General features: G+C 37.1%; 2 protein-coding genes across 3 annotated transcripts; both read left to right on the plus strand.

Annotated features, from left to right (window-relative positions):
* Positions 1–439: 439 nt before the first annotated feature.
* On the plus strand, positions 440–18,779 carry LOC116257561 (probable starch synthase 4, chloroplastic/amyloplastic). 2 transcript variants are annotated; one of them, XM_031634430.2, is made up of 16 exons: positions 442–857; positions 2,784–4,041; positions 6,404–6,485; positions 6,607–7,696; positions 7,805–7,856; positions 10,157–10,279; positions 10,382–10,457; positions 10,556–10,740; positions 10,951–11,145; positions 11,256–11,327; positions 13,331–13,540; positions 15,166–15,291; positions 17,515–17,664; positions 17,868–17,929; positions 18,081–18,156; positions 18,257–18,779. In XM_031634430.2, the coding sequence occupies exons 1-16, from the start codon at positions 700–702 to the stop codon at positions 18,431–18,433; spliced, it is 4,092 nt and encodes a 1,363-aa protein (XP_031490290.1). In that variant the 5' UTR covers positions 442–699; the 3' UTR covers positions 18,434–18,779. The 2 variants fall into 2 exon arrangements, 1 of the variants encoding a protein (XP_031490290.1); XR_004173432.2 differs by lacking the exons at positions 17,868–17,929; positions 18,081–18,156; positions 18,257–18,779 and having other exon boundaries at positions 440–857; positions 15,111–15,291; positions 17,515–17,654.
* Positions 18,780–21,178: 2,399 nt separating this feature from the next.
* LOC116257479 (60S acidic ribosomal protein P2-1-like) lies at positions 21,179–26,150 on the plus strand. Its single transcript, XM_031634265.2, has 4 exons — positions 21,179–21,387; positions 21,512–21,741; positions 21,849–21,894; positions 25,950–26,150. Exons 1-3 carry the CDS (start codon positions 21,300–21,302, stop codon positions 21,873–21,875), a joined length of 345 nt encoding a protein of 114 aa, XP_031490125.1. The 5' UTR covers positions 21,179–21,299; the 3' UTR covers positions 21,876–21,894; positions 25,950–26,150.

Genomic DNA, 26,150 nt, shown 5'->3' on the forward strand with positions numbered 1-26,150 from the left:
ACAAACTTCAGTATTTAGTAACACATGATAAAAAAAGAACATGTAATTAGGTGACAATCCCACTTGATTCAGCAAGCCTTGGCTCATGACCTAGTACATGGATGATCCTAACTGACTCGGGCAACTCCTGACTCGGATCTACCAGGATGAAATTTTATGTGTTAGAGTCAGAACCATTTATCAATTGATCAAACTATATTTTTCAACTTAAAAATCAAAGAGAAAAGAATGTAAAAACATAAGATGTGTCCGTCTTAAAATAGAATTTGAATGTGGATCCATTAGAAAGCTGTAATGAAGATGATCATTTTGGAAGGGAAACCTGTTTTCACTTTTCATGGATTAAAGCAGAATTAGTGTTTGCATGTTTGGATCATGGATACGGTCGAATCCGGTCCGTAGATCGTCATCGTCTCATGGAGCAGGCAAGAGCCTAGTCCCGCGTAGGCTGGAGTTTCATTTTCAGTAGCACACGATAAAGAAACGCTAAAGGGAAAACCAGGAAGAAAGGATTCGGTGGTGGAGACGGAAAGCGGGTGGAGATGAGCAGAGCGCCCAAGCAAAGAATGATTTCGTGAGCTTTCATCCTCTCTCCATCAGTCGGTTGCTTTTCGGTTGTGCTTCTTGAAGAAGAAGTTTATACGAATGAAGAATTTGCTGTGGAGGAGACGGTAAGCGCGAAGGCAGCACGTACAGAAAATGTCGATGGTGGTGGTAAGACTTTCGTCTTCCATTCTAGGTGCCGGAATCAGGTGGAGCTCCAATTCCCCAATTGATCATTTTCCTTCCTCGCCGCGCCTTCGCCTGGTTCGAGTACCCACCTCCTGCAAAGCCCGCTCTCGTCCGAAGAATTCCGGGTTCTCTCTCTCTCATCCCTCTTACTATTTTGTGTTGGCATTGGTTCTTTGTTCTGAGGATTGGTGCTATCTTGTGTTGGCATCATTTGTTTGTCGTGATAATTGGTGTCACTATCTTGTGTTGGCATCAGATCTTTGTTATGAGCAGTTGGTGTTTTCTTGTGTTCAAATGTTTGTGGAGTCGGAGGATGGTGTTTCTCTTGATCCTTAGACAGAGTACTTGAATTCTGCCAGTTGTTTAGGATATTTCGATAGTTTGGATCTCTGGTTTGTGCTCCTTAATGCAATATCTGGATTATTTCGGTTTCATGGTGCGTGGAGATCACAAATTGACTTGGGCAATTAGTAATTTTTTGTCCATGAGAAATTTTTGTAGGTAACTTTGGGAATTGTTTATTTTTCTTTCGTGCATGGTAAGGTATTGTTGAGTTTGCTTTTGGGGTCCAAATGAAGCCGTGCAACTCGTATGATTCTGCTGCTCATGCATAAAAAAACACATGAAGCAGTTTATTTCTTGTTATAATATGCAAACAAAGAACATTTAATTGGATTGGTAATAATCACGCAATCGCCTTGTTGTAATTTTTTGTTTTTCTATGGTCCAGCTTGAAAGGTCTGTATGATGAAATCTTGCGATTGGTATCTTGATCTGTTGGATCATTTGGATACATACTTGTAGGATTTTCCTTTGTTCTTGGCCCAATTGACTTGCATATCCTACGTACAATTTTATAGTCACATGGCCTAGGCCATTTTAATCATATCATGGTACCGTCATTTCTTCTTTCCTGTAATATGGTTTTATTTGTTAGGATATAATTCTGAGGACTTTTTCACTGATAAGATACAATTGTCTGAAGTTATTATGTGAAGCAACGAATGGCTTGGCATAAAAATGAGAAGTGGAAAAAATTGATGGATTAGAGAAACAGAAACTGAATTTTAGAGATGTATTTGTGTGTGTTTATTTAGAAATACCGGTTATGATGGCAGCCAATCCTTTGAATCCTTATTGCAAAATTTTGTGTAGGTTTGTGATCCTTTACTCACCTGTCCCTATGCCTCTAGCTCTGAGCCACCGAGCCACACTAGTATCCAACTGGAGGTCTTATCTTGGTCTGAACAGGCAAAAGCAATCAGCAATTATATGCTGCCTAGCAAGATGCCTATCCTCTTAAAGTACATCTAGATAGCACAGAACTATCTTTCATCAAGGAACAAAATGTATTCGTGTATGAACTTGTTCAAAAAGTAGAACCATGAAAGTTTCTGTATCAGTAGAAGGATGTGTCAAAGTGCAATACTGTATATTTGTCCAGCTCAGAGAATGGAAAGAGTGTTTTTTTTTTTATCCAAATCCAACGGGGCAGTTTCCATATACATCAGCACATGCATTGACGTATGCATGATGTGTATATGAGGAAAATCTCACAAGACTGCATGCTTCAAGATTGTGAGTCTGTGACGGAGCCAGAAAAATTTTCTGGAGGGGCACTGATTCACAGTCTTCATGCCTGGAGTATAACAAAATAAATATTTGAAGACCTTGATGTAAAAATAAAAGAAAATTGAGGGGCTGGTGTGGGCAACTGCCCACACCAGCCTATATGTGGCTCCACTACTGCTTCGACATAAATCTCAAGAATGGCGTTACTGAGATGTTTGAAACAGGTATGTCTGAATGAGAGAACAATGCCCTCTCTTTTTATTTTGTCCAAAAGGTTCTTCTGTTCTCCTGGTCTGGCCAGTGCAGGACTAAGAGACCACCAGAAATGTACCATGTCAATAAGAGAAAGTTTCCTCATGTTCCACTCCTCTGTTTTACTTTTATTTTTTCATTTATTATGTGATACTGTTCATGGAGTCTGTAATTTTTCTCGCTAAACTTATCTGTGGCTCATTCACTTTGTCTTTGATGTTCTACAGTCCACCATACAGGAGGCATCAAGCCAGGAAAATTCCTTTGAATCGTCAGCCACTTAGTGATGACAATTCATCATTTGTTCGTATCGAGAACATAGAAAATGAAGTTGATGCGCGAGCTAGAATGGATGATTCTGCTGAAAAATCTACTCATGTTGATTCTGGAACAGAACAAATTGCAAAGGATACAGTACACAGTTCCGATGGTTCAATTGGTTCACCTGATGTCAAAGAAACTTCTGTCCAATTCTTGGATCATCCTGTGCTTGAAGTCAATTCAGATTATTCAATCGGTGTCCCTGATGCAAGGGGAACTGCAATCCAGTTCTTGGGTCATCCTGTGCTTGATGATAGGTCGCTGCCTAATGATTATGGCAGCAAGGCAACAACTGCCCCAGTAGATTTTGTGGCTGATCCTGCTACAGAATCTGCACAATGTAGTGATCTTGTGACTGATACGGCAAACTGTACTGATCCTGTGATTGATACTGCCAGCGCCAGTGCTCCTGATGCAATAGAAACTCCAATCCGGTTCTTGGATCATCCTGTGCTTGATGAAAGGTCACTTATTGATTATGACAGCAATGCAACTCAAACTGCTAAACCTGCCCTAGAATCTGCACAGTGTAGTGATCCTGTGACTGATAATGTAAACTATAGTGATCCTGCGACTGGTACCACAAGCATTACTGTCCCTGATGCAATGCAAACTCCAGCCCAATTCCTGGGTCATCCTGTGCTTGGTGAAAGGTCATTGCTTATTGATTATGACAACAATGCAACACAAACTGCTCCAGTAAATTTTTTGGCTGATCCTCCCCTAGAATCTGTACAACGTAGTAATCCAGTGGCTGAAAATGCAAACTATAATGATCCTGTTACTGAAAATGCAAACTATACTGATCCTGTGACTGATAATCGAAGCTGTACTGATCCAGTCACTGATGCTACACAATATTCTGAGGCTATAACTGATGCTGCAACACAATTTTCTCCAGTAGATGTTGTGGCTGAGCCTGCCTTTGAATCTGCAGAATGTAGTGATCCTGTGACTGCAAATGCAAACTATACTTATCCGGTGACTGATGTTCCAAGCTATACTGATCCAGACACTGATGCTACACATTATTCTGAGGTTATAATTGATGCTTTTGAACAGCACCAAGAAGCAGGGTCAGATGGCTCAACTCTTGGAACAGAAGCCAGAGGAGATGTTAGCTCCTATGATTTCACTCTTGTGGCAGAAGCTGCAGAAAATACGGTATAGTTTGGTAACCCTGAACTGTTTGCTACAACGTACTGCATCTTAATCAGTGGTGTCTCTTGAAAATGAGGTGTTTATTTGCTGGGATACATGCATAATGTTACTCACTTATAATACTGATGGTTCAGTTTCTCTGTATCAATCAACAGCTCAACATAGTATTGATTATAAAGATCAGCAATGTGATGTAGGTCCTGGTTTGGAAAATTAATGGAAAACTCTGAAAGAAAAATTCAGCATATGCCTAAACATGAGTTATGAAAATGGTTGAAGCTCATTTTATGACCAAAATTGGAAAGCAGAATCTCAGATTATATATGATACGGAAGTAGAAGCAAGACTGAGGCATATAAGGCCATACAGATGTGGTATGCTATGAATAAGAACTTTTCAGGACAAAAAAAAAAAAAGAACAGACAAGACAATTAAAATAGTCATCTGCATGCAAGTGTTAGCATGCTAAATTAAACAAGATGAACTTATCACACCATATATTAGCATTAACATCTTAAGTTCAAGCCATCTATCTAGCGAGGCACATCAAATCCGGATTCGCACCCAATAGAATTATAGAAGTGTTCCATCTGTACATGGTTTGTTGTGAATAGTGTAATTTCTATTTCATCCTGAAGGTCATTATTGCCCTTTTTTGGTGTGTACGTTTTAATGGATGAGATTAAGGCACAACTGGATACACAATTTATGCATGAACCATGGATAGGATATGTAAACACAATAAAAAATAATCTGTAGCTATTTGAAAGGCATCATTGAAGATGGTTTCCTGTATACAAAGAATTGGCTTGGAATAAATACACATGACAATTATTGCTTATGCAGATTGATATTGGGCACTGGGCAGGTGCTCTTGACTAGAGGAGGTCAATTTCCTGCTGTTATAACTTCATTGGATTAAGATTAGTATCTTGGAGTTTCATGAAGCAAAAAACAATTGCTAAATTGAACACTAAAGTGGAATAATCTTCTCTGGTTGCTATTATGGCAGAGGTTAAATAGATACAACACCTGTTTACTGAATTAGGGGTGTCTGTTTCGAAAACATTCTTACCGCCATTTAGAAGATTGCATGGCAGCCAATGTCTTTATCTTTGGCCCAGTTAGTTAACTGTACATCATAGTTCATACTCTTCTTTAGTTAAAAATGCATCTTTATCAAAGTCAAAGCAAGTTACTTTTGTGATTTAGTTATTATCCAAATCAAATATGGAGACAGTTGTCTTATTTTAATGGAATAGAGTTTCTAGCATCTATAAGTTACCTGCATTTGGAAGTATACTTCCATAAAACGGAGGTTAATTTATCCTCTATGGGTTTTGCCACTTGTTTTCTTCCCTTTATTGGATTTGGCATTATATATATATATTATTTTCAAATGGTTTCGTTTACCATTTACTAATTACACTATCTCAGATTTACATAAAATTTCTTTAGTCATACTGTCTCAGAGTTAAGAAATTTGACTTGATATTTCTGCTTTATTTATTTAGATTAAGAAATTTAAGGGGACAACCAAATAACTGCATACTTTTATAAAGCTCCTTTTTAGTTCCAGCCATCTTTTGCTGTTTCTCATAACTGGATTATGTGGTTGGAGATGAGGGGGGAAAATGTTTGATTCTTGTTATCTTTAAGGTTTTCTATTAGCCCAGGATACTCTAATCACTGTAACTAGCTCAGCACATGGAACATATACAGTCACGAAAAGTCAGGCACATGAAAAAAGCACTAGCACACCCGCGCTGAGAAACCCACCTGCTGAGCAAGATGCCAAGCTAACTTCAATTTCGAGTCCACTTTTTGGCTTGGTAGCAAATACTTTTTGCTGTGTGAGAAACATTTCCCATTCTACATAGGTAGAACAAAGGTAATATCTTTTACTAACAGGAAATATCATAATTCTCTCCTGTCTGTAACAGCAGGACTGAGGTAGAGAATAATGAGAGATTTCTATGAGCCTTTGGACGTTTACTTCAACTTCAATGTAGCAAAAATGTGTATATGGTCATGTTTAACAATTATTTCCTCCTCTTGCAATGAGAAAGAGCAAGCAAGCACACATACTGTGATCTGCTAAGCTACTCAGTGCTGGATGTGCAAGTATGTGCAACAATACATGGATCAGTTAGGTGGCTCCACAATCACAACATCCAACCCAAAAAAAATCACTTTATATTCTCCAACCTGGATGAAGAAAATGCTAGATTGATTCTAGATTAGTGGTTAAACTATGATAACATTTTTTCGTGGATTGCCTAAAATTTAGGGAATTGAAGCAAGTTACGGTTTGCAGTCATTTATATATGTCTAACTTGTCCAAAGGTCGTGGTTTAACTGGCAGGCCAACAATGATGTTGACAAGGAACGGCTTAAAGATATACAACTTGGGGAGTTGCTAGACATGATAAGAGATGCTGAAAAAAGTAAGCACTCATATTATTTCATTCGTCATGTTTTCCTTTTCATTTTCTATTTGTTTGGTTTGAATTCTTCTTATTGTTGAAATTATTGTCTTTGAATACATTATTTTTTATATGCTACTAGATGTTTTACTTCTCAATCAAGCACGACTTCGAGCACTAGAAGATGTTGATAATATTCTTAAGGAGAAGGAAACATTACAAAGAGAAATTAATATGCTGGAGACAAGGTTGGCAGAAACAGATGCTCGGCTTAAAGTTGCAGCTCAAGAAAAGATAAATGCTGAATTGCTTGAAGATCAGCTTCAGAAACTGAAAAACGAAATTTCTGATAAGGATCTTGTGAAAGACACTGGAGAAGGATTATGTGAAATCCAGCAGACTGCCTCAAATAATGATATTCCTGTCATTGATCCATCTAGTTTTTCTTCTTTTATTGAGGAACTAAAAGTTGTAAAGGAAGAAAATGTGTCACTAAAGTCTGATTTAGAAGTATTGAAGTCAACACTTGCTAATGTTCGAGAAACCCATGAAAGAATGCTGAAAACGGAGGAAGAGAGGTCTTCAGGAATAGCTCTAGAAGAATTAGAACTGGAACTTGCAGCTGTTCAAGAAAATGTGAGAGAGATTACAAATTTAAAGTATGAATGCAAATCTCTTTCAGGGAAGGTGGAACATTTGCAAGCATTGGTCGGAAGTGCATCTAGACAAGCTGCGCAGACAATTAACATTCTAGAACAAAATCAGGAGCTTTCAAAGCAACTTGACAGACTAGAAACTTCTATAGAAGAAGCAAAATCATTTAAGTTATCATTAGAACAGTCTCAGCAATATAATAAACTTTTGGAACAGCAAGTCAAGATATTGGAGGAACACCTTCTAATGTCTGATAAGGAAATCCAATCTCAAGTTAGTTTGTACAGGGAATCAGTAAATGAATTCCATAATACTCTTGAAAGAATAAAAGAGGAAAGTGATAGAAAAAAGCAAGATGAGCCTGTCGATGATATGCCTTGGGAGTTTTGGAGTCATTTGTTGCTTTGCCTTGATGGCTGGTTACTTGAGAAGAAAATATCCAACGATGATGCTAAATTATTGAGGGAGATGGCTTGGAAGAGAGATGCACGGATTCGAGATGTGTTTATGTCCTGCAAGGACAAGCAGGAGGATGAAGCTGTAACTGCTTTTCTCAAACTTGTATCAGCACGTACATGGTACAGTGGCTTCACCTTATGAATGCACTTATGCATACAAATACATGTATAGGGAGAATTTACGTTGGCACTTTCACGGATTTTACTAACTTTTTTATTTTGTTGAAGTCCTGCACTACATGTTATTCACATAGCAGCTGAGATGGCCCCTGTTGCAAAGGTGACTCCTTTTTATTTGCTTATTTTCTTTTAGAAATAATGCTGATTTGTCTTTTTCTAGGTATCTCTTAGGTCTATTGGATGATTCCAAGTAGAGCTTGGTATTTTTTAGGTGAAAGAATTTGTTTCTTTTTCCCGAATAGCCAGTCCGCTCTTGATTTCTTAGGAGTTCAAGGTAATAGGGCAGTTTCAAGCCTGACCTGATTCATTTTGCCCATTTTTGTGATATTTTCTTTAAAGGATGTTTAATAACAGGTGTTTTTTTCCTTTTTCTATTAAAGAGCATTGATACTATATAATGGGATTTGGATTGATTATGGCACAGATTTTTATATATGCTAGGGACATTTTATTGGGTTTGGATTCTTTAAGGAATAGATCATTATAATTTATATAGATTGGGGATATTTAATCAACCACATGACAAATACCCACGAACACAGTCTCACACATTATGCATCTGGAAGCACAAAAAAATACACCTTTTAGTAGCTTCTAGAAAGTGTTTTTATTGATGAATCCTTATTCATCAGAAAAAGGTCTTACCAACTGGTGGCCTAAGAATGTTATAATTTATAAATGATTTTAAGCAGAAGTGGTTTGATTCTTCATTTTAGTAAAAAAAGCAAAACAAAGCAACTTTTTTTTTGTGACTTCTTGTGTACAAATTACTACTTTTAATCAGGATATTTGTTTTAAGCTGCTTCATGTTACTTAGCAACATTTTCCTTGGGTTCAACTGTTAAAGTGTTAGAAATTTAGAACCTCATTTGCATGTGTTATGGCTATGACATGTGTTAGGCCATTAGCACGTGTAAAACATGATTAGTGGAGGTCCTAACATGGAAGGAAGAGCCTTGTTTATGAAATGAGGTGCTTCTAGCTTTTGAGACACAATGGTGGACATGCTTCTCCTTGCATCGACTACAATCCTTTTCAATGCTTCCTTGTTTCCCTTTTATGTGTTCCATTTACTAAGTATCATATTTCTCTTGTTCTTCCCATGTACTCTCTCCTTCCATGCTTCTCCTAATGTGTAATTTTGATTTTTTACTTTTTAATTTAAAATGATACTAGATGCATGATATTAAAAATAAACCTGTGTAAAGTGGTGTACTTAATATTAATAATGAATCTTCATAGACTGAGAACTATGTGTATGCTCCAGAATGAAAGGAGTTACAGGCAGTCTTTATGCTATTTCTCAAGGTAATACAGATTGATGCAGTAAAGGTGAAGGGCCTAGCACAATGATGGGGTGACCCAATCATTGACCCATGCACCAAGTCATCTTACAGACAGTTTCCTCTTTGCCTTTGGCCTTTTCTGTTTCATTGGAATAGCTTAGTCAGTTACTAACTCATTCTTTCCATATTGGAAACCAAATCTAAGATCTTTAGCTTAAGTTAGTCTTTCAAGCAAGAATTGGCTCATTTCATTCATGACCGCAGAAGAGATGGAACATAAATATTGCAGCCATGTAGATAGTAAAAGCTGCATAATATTGTAGTGCACCTGGATCTACTGTCAGCTTTAAAACTTCTGCTAGGACAGCAGACTGATACAGAGACAGCTTAATGAAAAAGGACTTGGGAGCAGAGCAAAAATGCCTGATATACTTCTACACTATTGATTGGTCTAAGTCAGATAATATCACAACTTGTACGAGTATTGGTGTGGTAAATAGCAGCAAGAGGAGACACCACATGTTTGTCAAATCATCCGTGAAAGTCTTAAATACACACCAATTCATCTGGATCTTTCTCAGGATGCATTGAAATACCTAGATACAATATACAATCATGTCTCTACTCCCACTGATGAACTATGCCAATCTAACAAAATGACAGGGATGGAACCTTAACCAATAAAGGTAAAATAACTATCTTGGGGCCCAGGCTTTTGCATGCAACATGCATAGTGGAAGAGTTTTTTTTTTACTTACATGGATATCACAGAAAACAATCTCAGTTATATCTAAGAGAAACAAAAAAAAGACAAAAGGTGGAAGGTTGAACTTTAAGCTCTAAAGAAAATGTAAGGTAACTTTATAGATATCCCCTTATATCTATGAGAAGTAATGGCGTTAAACTATAGATCTATCAACGTGTGGGAGTACATATCTTGTATTCATATTGGTTTCATCGATCGTGATTAGTTGATGCTACTTGCACAAGAAAAGTAGAAAAAAAGAAACTGGAAAAGCTATCTATGTGATTGTGTTTTTTTGAACTGTAACTTCTATTTAAGAGTTCCTCTCTGAATTGTTTCTGGTACCAACAATCTTTTGTGTATTTGAAGGTTGGAGGTTTAGGAGATGTTGTGTCTGGTCTTGGTAAAGCATTGCAAAGGAGAGGGCACCTTGTTGAGATCATTCTGCCAAAATATGATTGCATGCAATATAGTAGGATTGAGAACCTAAAGGTATTTCAGAGGAAGAGCATTTTAAGATCTAGTATGTATTTTTTCTTTCTTGCTAATGATGTGAGACATTGAATGATATAATTTATATCAACCCTGCTGCAGGCCTTAAATGTGGAGGTGGAATCATATTTTGATGGCCAGTTGTTCAAGAATAGAGTGTGGGTTGGGATAATTGAAGGTTGAAGAAGCTGTCTTATTTTTCATTTTATTATCTTTCTTTTTTGTTTTTGTATGTTTTTTTCATTGGACACCATTTGATTTATTAATCTTGTTCAGGCCTTCCTGTGTACTTTATTGAGCCTCAGCATCCAGCCAAGTTCTTCTGGAGGGGACAGTTCTATGGGGAGCATGATGATTTTCGGCGCTTCTCTTTCTTTTGCCGTGCAGCTCTGGAGTTCCTTTATAGAGCTGGCAAGAAACCAGACATAATTCACTGTCATGACTGGCAGACAGCATTCATAGTAGGCTCCAAAAATTTCATTATTTTCTGTTTAAAACGCTTGTATGGGTTGTGCTGCTACTGATTTCCTCTCTAGGCTTTCCATTGAAGAGTCAAGAAAAAAACTTGGATTTGTGTCTTTACGGTATTGTTGAAATCACTTTAACCAAGGAATGCTTATACCGTTATACGTGCAATTGCTAATTCTCTTTGTTATTCTCCTTATTTTTAGGCACCACTTTACTGGGATCTTTATGCACCTAAAGGACTTAATTCTGCTAGAATTTGTTTCACCTGTCACAACTTTGAATATCAAGGGACCGCACCTGCCTCAGAATTGACATCCTGCGGCCTGGATGCTACTCAATTAAATAGACATGACAGGATGCAAGACAATGTTGCACATCACAAAGTTAATGCTGTAAAGGTGAATCCTTTTAGTAATTTCACATTCCAAATATGAAGTTTCCTTTTCCTTTTTTTTTTGTTCATTTTCTCTGTTTTTGTTTCCTTTTTCACCTTTCACTATTATGGCAGGGGGGAATAGTCTTCTCAAACATTGTGACTACTGTGTCACCAACATATGCTGAAGAGGTGCGGACGGCAGAGGTAAGCAGTGAAATACTCATCATCAAAAGTTGTTGGACCCTTTCTCTTTCATTCACTAAAACCATTTTCTAAAAAGTGTTATTATTTACTTGCTGATGGATGTTTTTGCAACCAATGCATGTGAGGCCCATTGCAAGCAACTAAAGGGCCTCATTTCTTGTTAGAGCTGCTCAAGGCAACATTAATCCCTTGATTAACCAAAAACTGATTAATTGATATAGCAAGACATCTGCATAAAGCAGCACTGGTATTAAAATAGATATTCTCTCTCCAGAAAAAGTGCACCACATTTACACAAACAAAAATAGCACTGATGAAAATATACTGGTTAATACGCTAACATGCTGCTGTTAGAGAGGATATATCTTTTCCATCTCATGATTTCTATGACAACCAAAAGTCCCTTGAGTGATGGGCCTATTCTCATGCTAAAACTAGACTAATCTTTCAAACATGAAAACTTCTGACTTAGACTGGGTCTTGATCTTGGTACAATATAACTTAACATAATGATTCTTAATAAGGCTATCACCTGAAGAACCGTGCCATCCTTCCTCCTCTTTCCCCTGTGCATGTTCCATATTCCACCTTAGTTATATGACTCTTAATAAGGCTATCACCTGAAGAACTGTGCATCCTTCCTCCTCTTTCCCTTGTGCATCTTCCACATTCCACATTGGTTATATGACTCTTAATGGTTATATGACTCTTAATAAGGCTATCACCTGAAGAACCTCCTTTTCCCCCTGTGCATGTTCCATATTCCACCTTGGTTGTCATACTCATCCACACCCTTTTCCGATATGGTCCTCCTTCCCCTCAAGCCTCCATTGTTGAATTTTTCATTTGGCATCGTTATTCCCTGCCTTGAGCTCTGCACACTCCTTCCTACCCACTTTTTATGTGCATGTTGCAGTGCCTCTCTCTAACCAAGCCCTTCTCTCTCACTGAACCAGTCCCTTTCTCTCAGTAACCTTTTAAGGACATGCCCAACACCTTATCATCAGCAGCTCAACTTTCCCCATTTTCCCTGTCATCCCTCGTTACCTGGTGACCAGCTAACCAATCTTATTCCCTTGGAAGTTGGAACCAGACAATCTAGTGCAAACCCCAACTGAACTTTCAGTGCATATTTTCTATGTTTTCTGTTAGATTAATGTTCGTCAACATTTTTTATAAAATTACAAGAAAATTCATAAATTCTCTATCCATTTTCAATGCATCTTCTTTCTGATTGTTTACTTCCAGAGACTTTCCCTTGAAAAACAAAACGAACTTGTGAGAAATTCATGAGAACTTCATAATAGCTGGTGGACAAAGAGATATCTCCATAGGAATATAAGTGTGATTTTTCCTCTCAAAACTTACAGAATTATCTCTTCAAGCCTTTGGAGTTTGAGACAAGGGTGGGCGCCGGGCCGGGTCATTGGTGGGTACCTGGTACCCAGATCGGTACGGGCCTGGACCCGATGGGCCGGCTCGGATCGGCCCGATGGGGGCCCAATCCAGCCGATAACTTTTAGAAAACATTTTTTTTATTATTAATAATATATATTTTATTATTAAAATATATGTTATGTTCAAAAAAAAATTATTATAACCGGGTCGGCCTGGGCCTGGGTTTTGGACATCACGCCGGCCCGATGCCCACCCTTAGTTTGAGATGGAGGCTGGGAAGCCAATAGATTTGTTCTGTGCAAACTTATTATCTTTCTTTGGTGTTTTCAGTTTATAACTTTTGTTTGCAAGCAGCAGGTTGCTAAAAATTTACACCTTTTGTCTGCAAGTAGCAGATTGGTTAGTTTGCATATCTATGTGCTTTTGATGTCGTATTTGCTACTTCTTTTGGTTATTGTATTATGCCCTATGTATGCATATTTGAGGCAGCATGTTTTTCATGCTTGTATAATATGATAAGTACTGTCATTATGGGCAGCCTGAATTATTCTTGGTTGATGTCCCAAGGATATTTGTTACCAATCATCTCTTTTTCTGTATAACAGGGGGGACATGGTTTGCATCATACACTAAATACTCACTCTAGAAAGTTTTTGGGAATTTTAAATGGAATTGACACGGATGCTTGGGACCCAGCTACTGATACTCTTATAAGATTTCAGTATACGGCCGATGATCTTCAGGGGAAAGCAGGGAATAAGGACGCCTTGAGAAAATATCTTGGACTTTCTTCTGCAGATGCCAGCATGCCTATGGTAATGCTTTGAAAGATTTTGTTATTTTTTCTGAATCTTAAGACTCTTTGGATCGACATTGAATCTGCTGGAGTATAATCCTCCTCTCTATTTTTACATGCTCAAGCTTTCTTCCTTAATAGATCTCCGTATAAAATAGGATACATTTTTTGAGGGATTTTTTGGAGCTACAGGGTTTTCCAGATTTATCGCCAGAAATTGTAGTTTACTTCTCACTTTGTTTCCATAGCTTACCAAATACATGTTAAAATTGCAATTTTTATTGGAAATAAAAATGCAAAATGTGTTTTACACTTCAGATATTGTTTAGATCCCTGTTTGGAGTAATACATAGGTTTTAATTACTGTGATCATATGGGCTTCTTCTATATTTCTGCTAGAAAAGTGAAACAAGTCAAGCGCAGGTTGCGTAGAAGGAAGCACATTTTATCAGTCCAGCAAATGATTCTTTTTTTTTTGCAGGTTAATATGATGCAATTTCAGAAAAAAGAAGTTAGCACACATTTTTTGATCTGTTTAAGTTGAATTCTTTTGCGCATGAACTGGCAGATTCTTGAGAATTTGACCCCTATATTTGGTTTCCAATAGGTTATTTTAAACAAAAACTAGCAAATGTAAAGCAACAGGAAGCTGTCTAGTAAAGATTAGATTGGACAATTTTACTTGCAGTGAGTGCAATTGTTTTAGTGGGACATTAGGCTGGCAAGTAACTTTATAAAAATGTCTTTTGGCATGAGAACGTGTATAATTCAATCTAGTCTGTTCAGACAACTTATAGTGATTCTTGTGTTTCTAACTTTCCAGGTTCTCATATCCTTATAGCCCATTGCAAATGTATGTATTTTTTCTGTTCACAAGTCCTCTGTCATAACAAAACGCTTTCTTGCAATACAACACAATTGTGTACGAGGGAAGGAAAAGAAAACATTACTAAGGCTTCTCGAAGAATTTGCTTAGGCACATCCATCAGTAAGCAACAAGTTGCCTCTGTAAACAGTAAAGTTTTGATTTTATTACAAGGACTTACCTCTCTGAAGACATATTGTATTGATTAACCATGGAATTTACTAGGATATAACGAGAGAAACTCTGCTGTGAACTGTCCTATTTATTGGCTCACACTGGATATGCAGGAAATAAAGCTATAATTACAGTCACTGGTGCAAACTTTATGTACCAGGCATTCGCAACATAGAACTGTGGACTCAGTCCATTTAACAGTGATAACATATGCTTCTGTGTCATAAAAAAATGAGAAAGTGATTATCGAGCATTTTATGTGCAAGCTACTTGCATTAGCACATAAATATGTTCACTCAGTCCATTTAACAGCAGTAATCTATAGAGAGATATGCTCCTGGCTATCTTTAAGAATGTGATTGAGTTTCATTCTTTTGTTTGGACTGGTATGGAGGAAATTTGGAAGATATGGAGGAAATTTAGAAGGTTATTAAGGTTTCCCTCATTATTTTACCAAATTCAGTTTATTTTGCGATTATTTGTTTCTATGGTTGAACTTTTCGCTTTCATGCCAAATCCTCAAGTTTTTATGTTTTGCACTTTCTCGCAGTTAAACAGGAAATGTTTAATAATAAGCACGTGTACTTTGACTATCAATCGAACAGGTTGGTTGCATTACGAGGCTTGTGCCCCAGAAAGGTGTCCATCTCATTCGACATTCAATCTATAGAACAGTAGAGTTGGGAGGCCAATTTTTGCTATTAGGTTCAAGCCCTGTGCCACATATTCAAGTAAGATACTTTGGTTTGTACATGTATAAGTTGAAGTGCTTTTTTTTTTCTCTTCAGATTCCCTCTGTTAATCATATAAATCTAATTCAATGTGAAATAACACTAGTGATGACAGATGTACTTTACTATTTGAAAATTTGAAAGTGTCTATTATAACTGCTCACAATTTTGGCCAATTACAATCTCAAAACACAGTTCATCTAAATGAAAATTATAAAGTTTTTTTTCCCTTTTGAGGTGAATGTGTAACATTATGCAGGTCTGACCATTCAATCACAACATAAAGCTAAATGAAAATACCTGATAGTGAACTCTAAAAACTTGAAAAGGAGACCGAATGAGCATCAAAGCTCAAAGCACTAAAGGTTCAAAGGAACCTCTTCACATGCAATCATTCATAATGTGCACGATAACACAAACTGAAACAGAATTTTATTAAATGAAGACGAGACACAAAAGATGATTTACAAGAGAGAATATTCCTTGATATGTAGGACTTGGCAGCACTAATTTCGCTAGTTTAGTGCTGTTCAAAAAACATAAAAAACAAAAATACAAAAGGGAAAAATCGAAATTAAAAAAAGGAAGAAAGGAAAATTATTATTCAGCCCTACCTACCTACTTATATATATATATATTAAAGCTTCATAGTTATAGTTCTATCACTGAAAGTTTGTTAAGGAGAAAATTAAACTGAGGAAAAACATAATGCCTTGGTGAAGAAATCTGGGCATTCGGAAACTCTAGGGCCTCGTTTGGGACATCAGTTATCTTCTTTTAATATTCTTCTCAGACGAAATAACAATCCATCTTTCTATGTTTTATTCACCCATGAAACATATAATTCCTAGCTATAGAGGTTAAAATCTTAGTCACGACAGAATGTTGTAGGTTGTTCCAAGAAAATACTCGTTTTTGAGCAGTTCTCGAAGCCATACAATTTCCATTGTCTCAATAGCCATTGCTCTGTACTATGGTTGAGTAGAAGATAAGGAAGCCTTTTTTCTGTTTCTTGCATCTCCATGATACAAGAGATTCTCCTAGAAAAACAAAAAAATTGGTTACTGACTTACTTGAATATTTATTATTGGGGTCTTCATCCTAGTCAATATCCTTATAAATAATTAATTCAAGTAAGAAAAAGGAGAAAAAAGTACTCCTTTACTGAGATCCTTCGATATATTTGACGATCCTGAACACAGCACTCATGTTAACCCAGGAATGAGGATGCGGAAATTGGTTTACTATATGAACCGCATGAACAGTAACACATATGGAAATGCTGAAGTATGTAAGTGATCCAACAAGTTGCCTATATGGAGTAGGATTATCCATAGGAACACTATATTCAATTGTCATCATCATTCCAACATCTTAGGGGTTTCTGCAATTTTTTTGGCCTGGCAATAACATTTGAAGTCAGTTTCGGTTTGGACTGGGATAATATTTGTTGTTTGATGGAATAGACAACTTTAATTCCTAGAAAATACGTTAATGAACCATGATCCGTCATTTCAAACCTATGTTTCTAAAAGAATTTAATTTTCTTAATCCCTTCCTTTCCCTACCTATTACTAACATGTTGTCCATGTAAAATAGTACTATCATAATCCATGTATCATAAACTTTAAACAACTTTGTGTTTGTAAAACATGATTTGAAATTAAATTCTAACATTGTATTGCTAAACTTATCTAACCAAGCCTTTGGAGTTGCTTGAGCCTCCCATCGTTGCTACTTCACATATTGTAACTCACTAAAGGGCTTGATGCCCTAGTTTAAGGCTCACTTAGAAGTACAGTAACAGACTATCATGTCCTTCACTTATACTGGTTATAACAATTAGACCTTAAAACATAAGTTGGACACATAAGGGCTTTGACCAACTTAAAAGAAACTGTATATTTTGACATATATCTCTTCCCTCTGTTAAGCCTTTTATGCATTTGTTGTGATTTTTTTTTTTTACCTTGTTCAGTTCATGCATTGGCCTTATGAGCGTTGTTGTTCTTAGTATTACTGCTCCTCAAAGAGCATATTGATTGCTCTAAGTCACTATTTAGAATCTTACATAACTTATTTGTAGATTGAAAAGCTAGTTTTTTCTTCAGTGTCAAAGTGCTAGAAAGTTCATCAAAAAATCTTTTGGCTCATTTTAATTTTTGGATGTGGGTTATCTTTGATACTGACTATTTCCTGATTCATTTTCATTGTGCTTTGCAGCGTGAGTTTGAGGATATTGCAAACCATTTTCATGGCCACCAGAATGTAAGGCTGATACTTAAGTATGATGATGTTCTTGCTCATTCCATATATGCTGCATGTGACATGTTTGTCATCCCTTCAATTTTTGAGCCTTGTGGTCTAACTCAGGTAACATAGTTTCTTCATATTATGAATTCTTTTTATTTAATATATCCCAACTCTCTTCATATTTTTCTTGCCAATGACAACAGTCTCCTTGAAATGCTCGATTTTGACCTGCAACTTCTTTGTCAAAGGATGAACTTCATGATCTTATGTTGATACTTAACCTTACACTATTTTGTCATCGTTAATTCATTATTTTTCTTCAGATGATATCCATGAGATATGGTTCTATTCCTATAGCAAGACGCACAGGAGGATTGAATGACAGGTAGTTTTTTAGGGCATTGGAAATTTTCTCTCTTTTTTTGTTTTTTTTTTATAGTGAGGCTTAAAGCCTTAAACAACAGATTGCTTTTATAGAGTATTAGGAGTAGTTTTCCCTTTTATGTATTGTGATTTCATTTTTTTTAAATGTTCAGTGTCTTTGATATTGATGATGAGACAATTCCACTTCAATTCCGCAATGGTTTTACCTTTACCACTGCTGATGAACAGGTACATAATTAATGATCTTCTTGATAGACATCCTTCCCCTTTGTGAGTTTTGTATCTTATGAATAATTTTGACATATGATAGATACATATTTTTCTATAGGGGCTTAGTTATGCTTTAGATCGTGCATTCAATTACTATAAGCGAAGCCCTGAAAAGTGGCTTCAGCTTGTTAAGAGGGCAATGAGCATAGACTTTAGTTGGGAACCATCAGCTAAGCAGTACGAAGAACTGTACGAGAGGTCGCTGGCCAGAGCTAGGGCATCAATTCGTGCATGAATTGCCTAAATTTTTCACTGATTGGTTTGCTTATTAAGTTTCTGAGAAAGCATCACATTTCTGGGGCTTCTTGGCATTAACTCCCTTCATTCTGGAAGCACTTGTACAGAAAAATGAGGTCACTTGCTGATTCTACTCCTTGCTGTGTATGGTGCTCAGCCAGTGATTTGGCAGTCCTACTCATTCACCATTGGTCAAGGTTTTTCCTGCTGTAAAATTTATTATCATTCTTTTATTCATAAATATCTTTCTTGTATGTATATTTTTGGAGGATCTAAAAAAATAATTTATCCTCAATGACGAATACAAAATAATGGGTATGAAAATTTTGATGATTAGAGCAGCCCGTGATTATCCATTCAGTTCTGATGCCACTGTACCCTCTGTTATCATCTTCTGCTTTCTTTTTGAGATTGGTCAATTAGTTGTTCTCTCTCTCTCTCTCTCTCTCTCTCTCTGTGTGTGTGTGTGTGTGTGTGTGTGTGTGTGCCCCCCCTCCCTCTGTGTGTGTGTTTTGAAATTTGAGGTAAACATGCGTTGAGTCGTTGACATTTACCTGAATTTTGAATGGGTACGGTTATGAAGAAGGTTGGAGTTCTAAATTAGGAATTTTTATTGGCACCACATATATGCTTTAACCCGTATTATTCGTCATGAATTGGATTATCGGTGTTAGATGATCCAAGGGATTCCAAGCATGCATTGTTTCTGCAAAGTGCTTGATACCTTGATCTAAAGCCTGTTCACCCCTCTTCCTTCTGTCTCTCTCACATTTCCCATGCAAGATCATTCTTAAATCATGAAACTTATTATTTCAAGTAATGTTAAACTCAGTTCATTGCTAATAAGGTAGGGGCCCTTTCATGGGCCTTTATCTAGAACCATAGCTTACTGAATGTATTGCCTATTTGTATGTCATGGCCGAATAAGATGATCTAACTGAAGTATTCAACTTATAAAACAACCATAGCTTTGCCTCACAGACAAAAGTAAATACTTTATAAAAAATGAGCTTCTTCATATTCTTCTTTATAAAATGAAATTAACTGAGCAATGCAAACATATTTAGTTTTAATAAACAAATATAAGAGATTGTCAAGTCTGCTTAGCGAAAAAGAAAATGGTCCTTGTCAAAATGATCTATGGCTTGGTTCAGTCTACGCCCCAAACAATATCTAAGAAACATAACTAAAACTCATTACTTTAATTTTCAGATCTACAACCTGGCTGCGAAATACATATTTACCTTAAACTTGGTCCTGAACTGAAGACCAAGAAAAAAAAAAAATTTGTATTCCCCTTAAGTGTACTTTTTTTCGATCTAAAACTATAATTTCTCAGGACAATTTCTTGATTTTTTATATTAAAAAATCTTCATAAAATTCTAACAAAAAAGGGAGGTTAAATTAGACGTGACACCATGAAAATCAAAGTGAGAAAAGGGGAACCTTACCCTCTTTTCCTTCTTCTTTGATTGCTCCAGTTGACCACACCAGCTGATATAAATTGTCTATTTATGTATCAGTACTTCATAGACATTTACTTATTTAAGTTTTAATTGAAGTACGAGTATACCTCAGCAAAAATTTTTTAGCTCCGCCTCACTGTTAGGTTAGTCTCTTACTCCTTTAAGAGGGCAAAATCAGTTGATTTAGTAAAGTTGTTTGATCTAGTGGCCATTTTTTGCAAAAATCAAGGCAACCTAGGTTAAGAAGGCAAAATCAGCTTCTTCTTTTTTTTTCTATAGATCTCTTAGGAAAAACAAGAATAAACCTGTAGAGAATAATAAAATATTTAATTTAAAAATTAAATGAAAAATATTTAAAATGAATTTAAAGCAAAAAACAAGTCATAAAATATTTAAGAACTGATAAAGGGCAATCTTGAATTGCTGAGGATTAAGCACACTAGAGTTGTTGTTTAACAACAACATACTTACTATAATTGCCACAGGAATGTGCCCTAGTTGTTGGGAATGTTTTAATGAGTGTTTAAAGAAAAAAGTCTCAAAACAAAAAACAAATGAATGAAATAGTAACATTGTGTTATTGTTGCCAAACAGTCCTAAAAACAAAAGTTTTTATAAAAGGGTGATGGGGATAACGGCGGCCCGCCACCCAACCTGTCATCCAACGGCGGCCGTCACCCTTCACCGGCACCACATCAAAGAGTTCGATTAATCTGAGGTACATTCCTTACATTCAAGGTTGGATCTAGTTTGGATTTTGAATCGTCCTTTGAATATGAAATCGGTTCAGATTCTAATTGAAAAATAATCTGAATATAAAGTGAACGCTTCCTCTCCTCTCCCGTTAGATCCAATATGGCGCAGTTCCCATCTAGCATCATAAAGTTTCTTGGGATGTAAATGTGGTTATTGGATATGGATTATGATAATATCATTCGGATTTAGACTTGAAAGATCTGCTTCCACCATTCCACTCGATTATTTTGTTATTAGATCCGAGTTCATCCTATACTCTGCCGTCTCAAATCGAATCCCAGATCCGATTCGTTTTCAGATCATACCCAACCGATTTTAATGCAAAGGACCATTACGACGATGGCTGTCCATCACAAAAATTAACCGTCGAGATTTGAGATCCCTTTAAGCATTGTGATATGATCCAAGAGGTTTCAGATCCGAGTGTGTGGACTTTTGGATCGAAATTCGGCTTTATCATGATCCGGTCCATCTTTTTCGAAACCCTAGACCCTTCTGTCGCCATAAAATCCCAAACCCTAACGCTTAAGCAGCCCCCAGAGGCGCAGAAGAGAGAGAGAGCAACGGAAGCAAGAAGAAGAGGAGCAGCTGCTCTGCGGATTCTCTCCTCTTAGATCCTCTTTCGGTCCCCGTGAAGCAGAAATGAAGGTGGTCGCCGCTTTTTTGCTGGCCCTTCTCGGAGGGAACGCTCATCCTTCCGCCGATGACATCAAGGATATCCTCGGCTCAGGTTCCCCTCACTTAGTTTGTTCTTCCCGTTGGAAGTAGATTCTGGTTCTTCTTTTCGATTTGGGTTACTTGATCTATGTTTTGACGGTGTTCCGTTCCTTTGGATTTGGGGATGATTTCTGCAGTTGGGGCTGAAGCAGATGACGAGAGAATAGAGTTTCTCTTGAGAGAGGTCAAGGGCAAGGACATCACCGAGCTTATTGCGTCCGGGCGCGAGAAGTTCGCCTCAGTGCCCTCAGGAGGCGGCGCCATTGCCGTGGCCCCTGCCGCTGCTGGCGGTGGTGCAGCTGCCGCTGCTCCTGCCGCCGAGGCCAAGAAGGAAGAGAAGGTCGAGGAGAAGGAAGAGTCCGACGATGTATGGTTTCATGCCGCACTTTGTTTTCATTCCGTTCTCATTTTCGGGTCATTCGGTTGCTTGAGCTGAACTCTAACCATTTATTTTGTGTTTATTTCGTGGTTCAGGATATGGGCTTCAGCTTATTTGATTGAGGGGCTTCTTCACGTTTTGGTATGTAAGACACTTTCCTTTTTTTTTTATCTCTTTGATTTGCCATCATGTGTTCTAATACGTGAATGAATTTGGGTGATGATATGTTTGAGGTATGTATGCTTCTGAAAGTTTTTCATCTTTTTTTTGCTTGTCAAATAATCTGGAAATTTTGGTCTAGGATATGGATCTTGAAGTTTTTTATTTGTTTATGTAGTGTTCGTGTTCAACTATGTGCATGGTGATAGGTCTTCGCTTCGTGATTATTGAATTAGGCGGATATTTTTACTATGATGTTTGAGTAAATTGAAAATTGAATTTGGCGAGATTTTTTTTTATGTTAGACTTGATTTCTACGTCTTGCTTCAATGTCTTAGAATTGATTCAGGTCCATTTCTTTAATCAGTTTAACCGTTTCTCTAACTTCGAAGCAAATGCCTAAGACATTTTCTGAGGTTACGGTTTAAAAAACGTTCCACGTCAGAGTTCCAATTTTTTTAAATGATTTCCATTCGTTTGAACCACGGCATCCAGTGATGGAAATTCTTCTGAGTTGGCGTGCTCTATGCTGTTTCAGATGGCACCTCGATAAGACCGATAGTAAATTGGTAATCTTTTATTTGTTGGTTGCCCTTCTGGTCGTCCTTTTACGTGGTTATGTCAAAAGCAGTAGCAGAAAAAAGAAAAGTTGAAGAAAAAGAACCACATATAAAAGATGATTGATAAAGAAAGAAAAAAAAGTAAGGAAAGTCCTTCGCATGCAACTAAGATATAAGATTGTCATTTTGTTGGATTTTGCAATTCAGAAGATGTTTAAAGGGACATGATGAGAAGAAACTTGATCGGAGGCATGATTTTTAACAGGCAAAAAAATCTATACAAGTGCTCAAATTGTACCATGCTCAAATTGTACCATAATGTTTTTTCCTCTTGTAGAGTGCACCTAGAATCTCTAGGTATGCCACGTTCTCCTAAGTTTTCTTCTTCAGGACTTTCTTCATAGCTATGTTACATGGGTGCTTCCAAGGAGCTAACATACCCGTGTTGACATGAGTCAGGTGTTGGTGTTGGTGTTGGTGCAGCTTGAACATGGCTAGTCCTCTGTGGTCAGCCGAACTAGACCAAAAGTGGCTATTTTAGATGCACACCTGACTAAAATAGCCCTAGTACAATTGTTTATGATGACTAAACCAATGTTATCACTGGCGTAGCGTATCGCGTATCTGTCTGGCCGACCTATACGCCGTATCGTAATGTATCTTAAACATATCGTAAAATTAATTTTTTAATTTTTTAAAATTAATAAAAAATCTTAAAAAATTCCAAAAAATCATAAAAATTCCAAAACAAATCCGAAAAAACAAGTAAAAATCAGAAAAAATTAAGAAAAATGTATTTAAAGGAACATTCATCATTCATGTATATGATTATGAAGTATGAACTATGAAGTATGAAGTATGAACAACACATTCCAAAATAAGAAATCAGACATTCAAAATAACATAATAAGCAGCTGAAGAGAATTCGACGGCAAAAATGAGTTATTCCTTACCTTCTTGGTGTTAGAAATCAAAAAACCCTCTTTCTCCAAGCTTCCCACCGTCCCGAGACTCCCCACAACAAAAAATAAAGCTTCTTCACCGGCAAATCTTGATGCAAATGGAGAAAATCTCTCCCTCCCACGTCTCTTGCAGTGTTTAGAAACAATAGAAGAGAGAGAGAGGAGCGTAGGTTTTAAAAAAAGACGCAAAAAAGGGGCCGTTGGGCCCCCTTTTCATTTTTACCCCGTATCGTACGATACGGTGGTGTATCGCCCATATCGTACGATACGGTGCCTGTATTGTACGATACGGGCGATACGCGTGCGATATGCACGCGTATCGTGCGTATAACATGTATTGTTTTGATTTTGTTGATACGGACGATACGTATCGTACGATACGGCGTATCGTACGATACGGATAACATTGGACTAAACTGTTCTGTAGAAATATAGTGCTATTAAACAGTTAGTTAACTATATAATATAGTATATATATGTTTGTCTACTTATACAGAATTTGCGGACTTATAAAGAATTTGTGGATTTATCTGTCCAGGATTGAATAGAGAAACCTTTTGGCCTTTCACAACACACCACCTGATGCAATGCATTTGGCACCCGTGATTAGGTGAAGCTCAAAATATAAACTGGCAGAAACAGAAAAAATAGTACATATAAGTTAATAACTTAATAACATGAACTGATATAAGCATAAAACAGAAAAATAGAAGCACATGTGGCCTTGAGTTGTTGGTTGAATCAGTGATACGGCAGAAACAGAACATGGAAAAACAGCAAAATGAAATAAAGGCTGAGAAGTGCATATGGCAGAAATGAAATGACAGACAGACAAACCGCTGGAAATAAGGCTGAGTAACCACCAGAAACACGGCTGAGACACTTTCATCTACCGAAATAAGGCTGCCAGAAACAAGGCTGAGAAACTGCATGGAAATAAGGCTGAGAAACCGCATGGAAATGAGGCTGAGAAACCCCTGTTTTACTTGGAGAACGGTTGCACGTTGCCTCTGGCGTCGTTTGACCTACTCGAAGATTTCAGTAGTCCAAAATCTTCAATCTCTGCCAGGAAGAAAGAGGGGACACACTGGGAAGGAGAGAAAGAGGGACACACAGGGAGGAGAGAAAGAGGGCTATTGTTTCCTAACCCATTCTTTTTGCTTAAAAATTTTAAAAATATAAATATCAAAAAATGACGAAAATAAGCTTGACATGGTTTGACTACACTCGACTCACGTTTGATGCGAGTGTGGTGTGTCCAAAATGGGCAGAACTGGTCGGGTGCGGCTAACTGCACCCAATTCTTGTTGACCTTCATTGGGTGCAAATCTAGGCTGCATTCGTGTTCTTACCTGCACCAGAGTTGTGTCCACTTGGGTGCGGCTGCTAAATAGCAGTGTCTGTGACTCTGTGTGACTTAGATAGATATAAATATATTCTTGCTGCACTTGCACCTAATTTTTTTTTTGAAAAGTGCTGCTTGTACTATCTCTGTTCCTTTATCAGAATATACAGATGCAAAAATAACAAGTGTGATTGTTTCAACTGCATTTTAGTCCAAAAAGGTTGTGCATAATTAATAAAATTATCTGCATTCTCATCTCCTTGTAGCGCAAGGATAACTCAGGCAGGAGTTATCCACTGCTCGTTGATCACATCCTTATGTTATGGAGCATCTGTAGTGCTTTTTTAGCACGCACTTGAATGCCAGAGAGGGGGTTTCACCCAGGCCTTCTCGTCTTTCTTTGGTTGCATTATTGGGCGTCATATAAATGATGGTCTGACTATACAAAAAGCAATGGTTTTTGGTAGTAGGTGTCATGATACATCCTCGACCTTTTAGGTTCTAGCGTGGTGACAGAAACCGTTTTGTTGACCAGTCAATCAGAAGGGCTTGTTGGATGAAGAACATAACTTTTAATTCAAGTTAAAGTAATTGTTGCTTTACACTGCAGCAACAGATTCAGTTATTTAATCTTACTTGGTGTACATCCTTTTTAGCTTAAAAAACAGAGAAAGAGTGCATTGGAGACTACATGCTGGTAGAAATGAAACCCGATAAAAAGAAATCCAGTTATCCAAAGCTCTCCTTTAGGGGATGTCTAAGGACCTCTGCATTGGTGAAAAAATCCTGGTGAAATTAATCATGAAATATATCTTGAAACCTTGGCATTTATACGTGCATTTTGTGAGAATTTCTGTTCAATCTGTCTTTGGGGTTGCCTGATATATGTGTTCAATCACTTAGACATGAGATCCCTTGGCTGTTTAATTAGTTGGACTTAATGAGGATGTTATGTTTCTCATGTATGTGGTTTGTCTGTGATTTAATATTGGTCGAAAATAAGTTTTTACTAAACTTGCGCATAGACACACACGTCTTGCTTTTAAGCCATGCCGTTTTCCCCTGTTTTAAGTTTTTATGTCTTCTATTTTACTAGTTTTTTTTTTCCTGCCAATGGCTTTGTGTAATGATTTGCTAGTTAGTGATGCTGATTTATCATTTTACGAACAGGTCAGCTATTCGGGAAGGTGATGGCGGGTGTGGTGGTAGATTAAGACGGATTTTGTTAGAATTTAGTGTGTCGAAAAAATTATCTGAGTAGTTTAAATGTTTTCTATGCTGGACCTTGTAATTCTACATTTTTGTGGACGTAATGTTGTTAAGAAATGACACTAATTTGTGGTGAAATGGGACTGCCTTTATTTTTTTTTA

The sequence above is a fragment of the Nymphaea colorata genome, chromosome 7 (genome assembly GCF_008831285.2).
Source record: "Nymphaea colorata isolate Beijing-Zhang1983 chromosome 7, ASM883128v2, whole genome shotgun sequence".
Taxonomy (NCBI): Eukaryota; Viridiplantae; Streptophyta; class Magnoliopsida; order Nymphaeales; family Nymphaeaceae; genus Nymphaea; species Nymphaea colorata.

What these genes read in the sequence shown, in the direction of transcription:
- LOC116257561 (XM_031634430.2), top strand. Translation starts at nt 700, where the DNA reads ATGTCGATGGTGGTGGTAAGACTTTCGTCTTCCATTCTAGGTGCCGGA. An exon ending in GTGGGTTGGGATAATTGAAG is followed by an intron (nt 10,458 to 10,555) that starts GTTGAAGAAGCT and finishes AATCTTGTTCAG; the next exon opens with GCCTTCCTGTGTACTTTATT. An exon ending in AGCCTTGTGGTCTAACTCAG is followed by an intron (nt 17,665 to 17,867) that starts GTAACATAGTTT and finishes ATTTTTCTTCAG; the next exon opens with ATGATATCCATGAGATATGG.
- LOC116257479 (XM_031634265.2), top strand. Translation starts at nt 21,300, where the DNA reads ATGAAGGTGGTCGCCGCTTTTTTGCTGGCCCTTCTCGGAGGGAACGCT. An exon ending in CAAGGATATCCTCGGCTCAG is followed by an intron (nt 21,388 to 21,511) that starts GTTCCCCTCACT and finishes TGATTTCTGCAG; the next exon opens with TTGGGGCTGAAGCAGATGAC. An exon ending in AGAAGGAAGAGTCCGACGAT is followed by an intron (nt 21,742 to 21,848) that starts GTATGGTTTCAT and finishes TTCGTGGTTCAG; the next exon opens with GATATGGGCTTCAGCTTATT.